At 28.4% G+C, this 10,518-nt stretch overlaps 4 protein-coding genes across 4 annotated transcripts; 1 reads left to right on the top strand and 3 right to left on the bottom strand.

The window, feature by feature from the left end:
- Nucleotides 1-45: 45 nt before the first annotated feature.
- LOC124538247 (trafficking protein particle complex subunit 6b) lies at nucleotides 46-1,611 on the bottom strand. Its single transcript, XM_047115238.1, has 3 exons — nucleotides 1,285-1,611; nucleotides 884-1,147; nucleotides 46-591 (listed from the first exon to the last, which is right to left on the bottom strand). The coding sequence occupies exons 1-3, from the start codon at nucleotides 1,369-1,371 to the stop codon at nucleotides 466-468; spliced, it is 477 nt and encodes a 158-aa protein (XP_046971194.1). The 5' UTR covers nucleotides 1,372-1,611; the 3' UTR covers nucleotides 46-465.
- Nucleotides 1,612-2,640: 1,029 nt separating this feature from the next.
- On the top strand, nucleotides 2,641-4,982 carry LOC124538309 (protein HEXIM1). The gene has a single exon (XM_047115338.1). The coding sequence runs from the start codon at nucleotides 2,863-2,865 to the stop codon at nucleotides 3,877-3,879; it is 1,017 nt and encodes a 338-aa protein (XP_046971294.1). The 5' UTR covers nucleotides 2,641-2,862; the 3' UTR covers nucleotides 3,880-4,982.
- Nucleotides 4,983-5,687: 705 nt separating this feature from the next.
- Nucleotides 5,688-6,647, bottom strand: LOC124538311 (tRNA-specific adenosine deaminase 2). Its single transcript, XM_047115339.1, has one exon. It carries the CDS (start codon nucleotides 6,476-6,478, stop codon nucleotides 5,969-5,971), a length of 510 nt encoding a protein of 169 aa, XP_046971295.1. The 5' UTR covers nucleotides 6,479-6,647; the 3' UTR covers nucleotides 5,688-5,968.
- A 1,978-nt stretch (nucleotides 6,648-8,625) lies between these two features.
- LOC124538606 (single-strand selective monofunctional uracil DNA glycosylase) lies at nucleotides 8,626-10,181 on the bottom strand. Its single transcript, XM_047115720.1, has 5 exons — nucleotides 9,586-10,181; nucleotides 9,380-9,499; nucleotides 9,156-9,299; nucleotides 8,934-9,089; nucleotides 8,626-8,855 (listed from the first exon to the last, which is right to left on the bottom strand). Exons 1-5 carry the CDS (start codon nucleotides 9,862-9,864, stop codon nucleotides 8,745-8,747), a joined length of 810 nt encoding a protein of 269 aa, XP_046971676.1. The 5' UTR covers nucleotides 9,865-10,181; the 3' UTR covers nucleotides 8,626-8,744.
- Between the last annotated feature and the right edge of the window lie 337 nt (nucleotides 10,182-10,518).

Consider the following 10,518-nt stretch of genomic DNA (forward strand, 5'->3'; position numbering starts at 1 on the left):
TATTATTCATAAAAACAAACATTGTACAGCAAAAAATAAAAAAAGTAGTTTTTTAACATTTTATTTTATTTACAATTTAAATATATTTTCTTCGTATTGCAGTGTGAAAATGGAAAACCAATTTGGCTAAAAGGTGGTTTATCTGACAGGATCCTGTATGGAACAACTGTGGTTCTGTGTTATCTTGGCGTATTGATGACACTGGCTTGCATTTATGATAATGCAAAACCATCGTCTTGGAAAGATCCTACATGTTAATATTTTATTACAATGTCCAATTGGATTCTTATCTCAGTATCGGAAAGGAATATAGTTTAATTACAAAAAATATTAATAGTATACATTATTACATACAAAATTATGTTGTCTAATTTGATTTGATTGAATTAATACAATAAACAATTCTAATTAAACTATAAATTATTTTAATAACACTAGTATATTTAGAGTGTTTTATTAGTCTGTTTAAGTTCTTTGGACATGTATATGAAATTTACAAGATGGCATTGATTGTACTTCAGCGGTCACAATGCTGTTAATGCAGAGATTAGCCAGACCCCCTCTTATCAAGCCACATGTGTATGCCACATACTGTAAAAAATTAGAAAAAAATTAAACATTTCTTTGTATTTATACTATTTTACATGTTTATAAGTAACAAATATATTTATTAGATATGGTATAATATATAAATTAGTCTTTAAATAACTAATATTTTTCTACAAAATTTAGAGTTTAACCAAAATGTATACAGACGGTATTATTTACAAAATGAATAAAGAAGATTTTAATATAAATAATTATATAAATTGATATTTTACATAAATTACTTAACTATACTAGGTATATATTATCTGCATTAAAATACTAAAGATTTTTTTACCCTAGGTGCATATTCCAAATATTGATGTCCATTTGAGAAATTGGTAAGAAATCTAAAAGCATTATCTTGTAGGACATACACCCCTTGGTGATTTGTTCTTAAATTGTCAATCTGTTTTTTATAAATGCACGTCCAAAAATCTGTACATATGAACTTCATTGTGTCCAATTCATCTTTGAACCTCGGCCATTCTCTTGTCAGCCTTTCCATTATTTTATAACCAGCTGCAAATCCAATGTATTCGACTACAGACAAATCAACCTCCTGAAACATATTTGTCAAATGTGCATTAAATTCACTATTTGTATTATTTTGTGTTCGTATTTGTATTTGAAAAGATATATGAAGGAAAAATACAAAATTAATATTCATTAGTAATATTAATATTTATCTCAACTTACCTTACTACTATTCGAATTTTTTGAAGGTTCTAAAGCGTAGTTAATAATTTCTGAATGTAATAACTCAAACACTATATCATCAGCCATATTTAAAGATACACGAAAATGTTTTTAGAAAAAAATTCAAGGGATAAATATTGTTGAAAGTTAAAAGTAAAAAGTTAACTATCTGTAGACCAAAACTTAATTATATCTTTATCGAATAGTAAAAGTATTATATGAATGAAAATATTTTGCAGGTTTAATTCTTACATATTATTTTTTACTTATAATCACTGAAATCTGAACAAGTGAACACTTTTGTCATAAGCATAACAATTAATAGTTACTCAAACTGTCATTTGTCAGTTAAGTGTCAGTTGTGTATTCAATATTCATTGAGCGTTTCAAATTGTAGCAGTGTTAACCATTTATGTCATTTAAAAAATGTGAGATTATTTTGTTAGGCTTTATGGTCAAAACCTTCAATAACGCAAACAATGCAATAATTTTTGAAATATTTTTGGGACAGTACCATTTTTAGTATTTATTGTTCAATAAAACTGACTACATGATAAAAAAAATTACTGTTAATACAACCAAATTGTTTATATTATATTGTTTAGATAATATTTCGAGTTTAGAGCTTCAGTGAGGCTCTAACCCTAGCTAGATCGTCTTTATTTGAAAAACGCATCAAGAAGTTCGAGGCTCACGTTCACATTCATTGAAATAAACGATTTAGTTGGTTAGTTATTTTTTTCTGAGACATACGAATTCTTTATATAGGAACCAAACACAGGGTCTTTCAGTATATGTATTGGCTCAATTTTTTAGAATATACTATATCTGACAATAATAATAATAATAATAACAAATAATATCTTATCTATTTTTAACAATAATTGATTAATGTTTTTTTATGTATTTGACATTATAAAGACAAAAGTTATATTAATTGAATAATCTCGTTCTCGAATTGATTTTCATATAATTATGGAATAAAAGAAATTTGTTCTTTAATTTGAATTATGTTTACGTTCAATCTATCTAGTACTACAACTAAAGGGAGATATTCAGTGAGTTAATTAATTAACGAAAGTATTTAATACATTTCCTTGATGTTTAAAAGAAAAATATGATATTATATGCGTAACTCCCAAATATTAATGTCCAATACTCAATTCAATATGAGCGGGCTTTCAATGATTTTCAAGTTGTACACGTCATGTTTTAAGTTAAATTTGAATATGAACATCCTATCTTAACATAATGTCCTACTGCACATTACAAAAATATATAATTTTATCCTTTAATGAAATATAATAATAAAATAAATGTATATTAATAGTTTGCAAAACAGTAACAGTACGGGTAACACTGCTTGAAGTTAAGTTAAAAGGAGTCAAATAGCAATAGCCGCGATATAAAATGAATATGGCGAAGCTAGAGATGTTGTGTCTAGTTGAGAATTTTGTGAATAGAAAAGGATCATTATTAAAGTTACTTTTGGGTTAGTGAAGTATTTGTGTTAATCATTGTGCGAGTAAATTGGTGTTATTAAAATATAGTGACTTGTAAATCTGTTGTTTTGCAAAAATGGATGTTAAAAACATATCAGAAATAAAAGATGGCGAAGCAACGAGTCCTCTTGTGTTGGTAGAAGCGCCATCTATATTAGAAGTGCCAAATCTCAAACTAGATGGAAGTGTAAAAAAAAAGAGAAGACGCGGGAAAACCAAACGAAAAATTATTAAACCATTTTTAAAAATGCCTTGGCAGGAAAGAAGGATGGTCGACAATAGTAAGAGAAACAATCGATTTCGAAAAATCGTTTTATCTAAAACCCAGGCACCTTTTAATAATAATCAATTTTTAATGGAAATTCATAAACCAGAACCAGAAAATAATTTCAACTTATTCAGAACTCCGTCAGCTCGAACCAGAGATTCTAGCTTTAGTGTTGATTCGGAAGAAAACTACTTTTTTTCACTTCCAGAAGACGAGGAAGAATATTTAACAAAGGAATTTTCTAGTGTTTACGAAGACGCGCAAAGTGAACGATTATCAAACATGTCTAAAAATGAACTTGTTCAAGAATATCTTCTACTTGAGGCTAAATATGATAATCTCATAAAGAGGAATGAGAGAAGTAAAGTAAAAGACACGGACGGAGACAAAGATGTGTCAGTAGCAGACAAAGAAGTCTCAATCACGGATAAAGATAGCATGCTGACTGACCGGGATACTTCAGGTACATCTGTCATGTCTGGTTCAATAGATGAGCCCTCAGTTTATGATGTAATGCAGAGATTAAAGGAGCAAGATGAGCAAATTCGCGAGCTGCAGCTGGCTAATGAAAAATTATTATTAGAAAATAGCCATTTAAGACAAAGAAATCAGGGCTCAAGTGAAGATTCAGAAAGTGATAGCTCTTCCACTTCTGATAGTTGTAGCAGTTCAAGTTGCAGTTCAAGCCCTGAACATGAACCTGTTTTGGTAAATGGTGATGTTGCAGTTAATGAAAACCACATTGTTAATGGAGAGCATCATGTCACCAACGGTGTACAACCAACTCCACCTCTTGTCAATGGATTTCATAGTCCAAGTGATTAAAACTTAAGTGAACAGTATATAAACTTTTAAAGACGGACAAAGTAATATATGTTTTAGTCTTACGTTTATAGCCTTAGCTCAAAGAAGGAATAAAGATTTATATATTCCATATGGTATTCTAATAGCTGTACTATATTGTGCACTACAAACAGTTCTTGATTAATGTATATTATTTTATAATTTCAGCATTATTCCACTTAATCACTTTCATTTTACTGTTTAAGTTGTGATAACAGATTCGTCAACATTAAAAACAAATATTTTTGTCAATCCATAATGCATATCAAATATCTTTCAAGCTCTCAGCCATCAATCTGAAGTCATATATTGTTAATTTGTCTTTATTATTTTAGTGGTTTGAGAAGTTGCAGTATATTTTTAATATACAACAAGACATATGATTGTTCTCTTGCCTCTGTTGTATGTTTTTATAAAGGTATTCTGATTCATGTAATAATTTTAAGACTGTTATAATGTAACTGTGAGATCTCATCTTAGGTTTAACGGATCCTCTGTGATAGCCATGTAGATATTTGTGTGGTAGGTTATCTGATTGGTGATAATACTTGGAAAATATTTAAGGCAATGTGTCTGGAATGATATTTTTTTAATTTTGCAACATATTACTAATGTCATACTAAATGTGATAAAATGTTTAGATCAAAATAACAAATTTAATAGCAAAATAAACTTATAAAATAAATATCACAAAAATATATTTACACTTTTAGTAAACAATAAAGATACTACATAATGAAGCTAAATTACACAATTTATTTAATGATTTCTCATACAATATATTTTTATTTCTTAAATTCTGTAAAAATATTTCTAATCAAGATCTGGATCTCACTTTTATATTTATACAGTGTAATTATATTAAAAATGTAACAGTACAGTTGTAATTTGGTCTAAAATTGTTATTGCGTTTAACAAGTGATAAGTTAATTGTGTCAAGTACCAGTTTAAGATAGCAAGTTAGTCTGACCGAGTAAATAATTTATGTTTAGGTGTTTAATGTATTTTTAACATGATTAATATTCTTACCCATAGTTGTTAATTATAAATTCTACTGATAAATCATAATAAAACTATACCTAATATTTACTCTTTATATGCAAGCACAAACTCAATTTCAAAGATTATTTTAATTAAGAAGGTGCTGTTCTCCTGTTAACATTGGTACCTATTGTAATCACACCGAGTTGCTGACCCATAAACAGTACAGAGTACTAATGACAGCATATGAGATGAGTAGGTAGTTATCCAGATAAGCTTGCACAAAGCCTTACCACCAGGTGCATATTAATTTTTTTTTATTATGTGTGATAATTTCATATAATAATTATTGCTTTTATATGTTGCAAAAATATATTTAGTCTAGTTTACATTGAACATAATATATAGAAATAGTTAACCAATATTTATAAAGGTAGATAATAAAAAGCAGTGAAAATGGTTATTTGTTGTGATTAGTGAAATATTGTTCCAATGCAAACCTTTCCATTTATTACCCTATTTTCTGTTCAAAATTATTTATAATCTGGATGATTTTTGTTGACTAGTAAAAGTTATTCAATTTTTTTTTAAATTAGGAAACAACTTTGGCTTAATAATATATTTATATTACATACATGCAAAATTATAAATATGATGCATAATTATTTAATAAAGTTTACAGTATGTCAGTAAGATGACTTTAAACATTTAAAACTGTGTTAGGAAAGAGACACTATAAGTAGAATATAAATAAATATGTATCATTGAAATGTAAATATTACCTGCATGCTTTTATTAAGTTTAACTATTTGTAAATTTAAAATAAATACTTAACTAAGTCATAACCTTATTTTCTTTTCATAAAATGTTTCATGATTTCTTTGAAAGCTGGCCTTATTTATAAATTTTAATTGCTATTATAATATATTAACTTAATTATGTATAAGAATACATAAAAAAAAGAATACTACATAATTACTTTTATTTTGAATTTAATGTTTTATGCACAACTATATAAAAATGATTCTTACAAAATAATATTATTCTTATTTTATAATATAATACATAGTAAAATGACAATTATGAGAAATTATTGTTTGGCTTTTTTAACTTTAGATTCTGGTGCATTAGGATTGGTACCTTTATAAAATTGTTTTAATAACGCCATAGCCTCATCAGCCAATAAATTTCCCCTTAAAATGTAATTGTGATTGTAAAATTCACTTACATTCAACACAGTCTTACCACCAAATCTATCATTTGCACAACCATATATAACTTCTTTAACCTTCAAATTATTAAGAGCTGCAGCACACATGATACATGGTTCAACAGTGACAAAAACGACTATATCTTTAAAGTAATTTTCATAATTAATGTTATTGGTTTTACAGTAATCTAACAGAAAATCTATGCAATTAATTTCTGCATGCCGTGTCGGATTGTGGGTTATATTTACACTATTTCTAGATTCAGCAACTATGGTTCCGTCATAAGTGAATACACAACCTACAGGAACTTCCTGGGCCGCTAGTGCTTCTGAAGCTAGTTCAAGAGCTCTTTTCATAAAGTTATTTATATTTGTATCAGCATTACTCATTGTCACACTTTGTATAACTAAATGAACTGTATTTAATTTTAAGGTATTAGCCTAAAATGACATTTAGCTCTATAAATTTAAACTAACTCATAAAACATTGAATTTGAAATCACGGCATTGCTCTGTCAAGTGTCAAGTGTCAAGTGACAATTGGCACTTGAAGTTTGAACGCTTCGTCTTGCCAGTTGGCATACACGGCGTGCTAGTATTACAAAAATATCGAAGTAATGTGTCCGCTTGGCATAAATAAAAGTTATTTATAATATTAAATGAAATAAAAAAATACGTCATAAAATATAATAAATGAACTCAAATTTTGTACATTTGACCTATGTACAAAATTTGAGTTCATTTTTGTAACATATTTTCCTAACTTAAGAGCCATATGAAATAATTAAATAGGGAACATGCAAATATAATAACTATGAAAAATGGTAAAGAAATATAAAAAAGGGCCACTGCTAGGTACATAATTGATATAATTTTGTTTTTTAACAATAATTACAAATGGAAAGTATTTTAAAACACTAACATAGCGAAACAGAAATTAATTGCGTTTTCCGAATTAAAATGGAAGTTAGGTTGGACAAAGTAAACTCCAGATTTCTCTTTTCAGCTTGAAACCATTTTTATCTCAGTTTTGTGTCAGAAGGTCCAGTCAAAAATTAGTAGTGCTTTCGTAACAGACATTTACAAATACATATATTTGAATTATCAAGGAATATTATTATGTCTTTCGTTTACGATTTAACCAAGACATGTTTTGTATTTATTCGTCATTTATAAGGCTTCTTGGTCTTTTGCTTATTATGCTCACTTAAGAGTTATGAAGTAATTTAAGCGCCTCACGAATTCATAGCGCAAATTCTGAATCTCTCTTATCTGGCGCAAGAATCTTTTGTTTCACGGATGCAGTTATTTGATTTTTCGATGGTCCTCTTTCCAACTTCCATACTGAATAGAATAACTGGTCAGTAATTTACTTGAATAATGAAATATTTAAATAAATGTTAATAAAAGTTCTGCGCTGATTCAGGCGTTATTCGAGAAAGAAGTCATTACCGTACGACTAAAATCAAATATTTTGTCAATTTGATAAGGTAAAGGAAATGGTTGGGAGTAATAATGTTACCCACTGATAATTCCTAATATCTGAAATGTAACAAATGATTTACTTATATGATTATAATAGATTTATAATTTAATTGATACTTTCACATTGCTTTTTGGGGAACAATTAAGCAAGTATGACTGGCACCAGTGTGCACCAGTGCCGTCTTAGTAATGGGCTATTGGGCTTTGAGTTCAACAAGGAATTCTTTAAAAAAAAATGATCGAAGTTTTGAGCTATGCTAAGTGCACATGCGAATAGCCACCGCTCAGGATATGTCACTGCTAATTTTTTACTCAATCTTTTATTGTTATCGATTAATTGTTAAATAAAAATTCTAAACCAGTTATTAAGTATACTTTTTTTTTACGTATTCCAATTGAACGAGACAGACGCCTGCTCTTTTTTATTTACGATAGTAAAAAGGCCGTTTCGGGTCTGATAGTATGTTGCGATCTATGTAACGATGTACTACTAGACTAGGTCACATAACATCGCTTGGTTGGGGGTCGGGGCTGATTTGTGCGTAATGAGTTTCTAGACTTGTATCGCTAGGCCGGTATCGATATATCAGCAGAGCTATTCATATTATATCACTATAAATTAATTTTAACAGTTGAAGACCTTTTTGGTGTAAGGGTGTTGCGCGGATGATGTGTATTTTTGGCTTGGTCTTTAGTGTAAGTCCTGACAAGTTGAGCGCGCGTGCATTATGAGTACGTTTCGTGGCCAATGCGAGCTAGAAATGTACCATGTCATCCAGTATAGTACAAACACACAATGCTTACATAGGTTTAAAACAACTGAAAAGTGTCATGTATAAAGGTAAACTCAACATAATATGTATATATGTCGGTATATCCAATAATTATTTAGTTAAAAAGTCAAAACACAACAAAAAAAAGATCTATAAGGTTTAGACAGAAAATGTTCAATCTATTCTAAATTTTGTGTAAATTGTTCTGAACAGATTTGTCTGTTATTCTTATCATGCTCTGAATAAACCACAGGGTAATTAACAATGTAGAATAACACTGAAATTTTACAAAAACATTTTAATGAAAAAATATAATATAAAACCTACAACTATTTGTAGTGTGCTTACATAAGAGATCAATGGAATTATATATTTAGTTTTTTTTTTTATTGATTAATCTACTTTTTGTAATATTTTAAAAGATCATGAGCTTTTAGTTGTTCCAGTGCTTTTTGATCCCAATTATTATTGTTCACAGTTCTAGGACTTGGATGTGATAAATAAAGTATCTGAAAAAAATATGTATTGACATGCATTATGTTTTAAATTATGTTTACCATAATCTACCTTACAAAATGTATATTTACCTTGATATTATTACATGGCATATATTTTTTTAAAGCTTTTTGTGCTCTAGTTTCACAGAATTTTCCTATTGCTACAACAATTTCCACTTCATACAGTTTCAATACTTTGACGAAAATAGGATCACAAATATTATAGAGAGCTTCCATTTCTGATACCTAAAATATTAATACAATTGCTTAATGATTCATAATATATTCATAATATTGAAATAAAGCTGAAACCTTAAAATCTCCTGGTGTAAGGTTGCACCCGTTGCTTTTCATCCATTGTTGATTAATATAGTTATAGACAAAACTTGTTTCAAAAAAAATTTCTGGTGTTCCACAAATATTTTTAAGTAGTCCCCAAAACCTTTTTCCACTTATCTGTAAGTTGTAAATTAATTAAAAGAATTAAAAGTTCATAGAAATTAAACCTTGATAATGTAATATTTAAAATAGCTTACTTCAGTCCGAGTACATGCAAAGCCATTGACAGGACGTTCTCTAATTTCATTACATGGCTTGCTTACAGGACCCTCTATTCCTAACCAATCTCGTACTGATGAAATTTCACCGAAAGGCACCTATGTAAATAAAAAAATAATAAGTAATTAGACAGTTTAAAACGTATAAAAAACAAAAATCATATATAAAAAAAAAAAATACCAACACCAGTTTGGGACATACCCCATGGACCTGGATTCATGCCAAAATACATGATAGTTTTTTTTGTGTTACAATATTTTCGAACATACATTTCAAAAGTTTGTCTGGCGTATACAGTGGGATTGTAAACGCATTTAACAGCGGCTGGTAAAGTAAATTCACGAAGCGAATCATTGACTTCATCTACGATTTCAAGGTATTCTTCGGAGATACTGTCTAGTTTCCCTGGCCCAATATCTTCCGTTTCAGTAGTAAAAAATGACGATTTCACATCTAACGCCATTATTTAAAATTAATCAAATATTGTTTACATTCACTTTGAACTTGAAATGTCTATATTCATGGCCAAAAGGTCAAAAGTCAAAACTGCAAAACTTAATTTGTTATATTTAATAAAATTTTCATTTTGTATGTCTTTATCTTAAGAAAAAAATATTATTTAAGTTTACATGTTTTATATTATTAAAAATTAATTAAAATATTTTATTTTATTAAATATTTATTTAAAAATTGTTTGTTTAAATTGAAGTCAATCACCGAAGAGTATTCAGTATTAATTACGACTTATTTTACCAATCACCAATAACAACAAGTCCATTCAATTACCTATGCTATGACGCTTTTCCTTGTAGGGATGTCGATTTGAGGTGAGGAATAGGAGTTAAGGCGATTCCTAAAATCGATTTTCAAAACAGTGGTAGATTTGAAATATTGTCGATTCGATTATGGTTTATTATAAAGTTTTTTTGAATAAAAAAAAAATTGATTTTATTTTGAAAATTATTATTAACTTAAACTTATGTTAGATGAAAGCTTCTTAAATTTTCTTGCCTATTATTGAGATTTTTTTATAAAATAGTCAGGTGAATTCGCATATAAGAGCTTGATGGCAAATGCTAACAGGTACCACTAGGACTGGATAAAGACATTGTATCCA

This window comes from Vanessa cardui, chromosome 20 (genome assembly GCF_905220365.1).
Source record: "Vanessa cardui chromosome 20, ilVanCard2.1, whole genome shotgun sequence".
NCBI classification, from domain to species: Eukaryota; Metazoa; Arthropoda; class Insecta; order Lepidoptera; family Nymphalidae; genus Vanessa; species Vanessa cardui.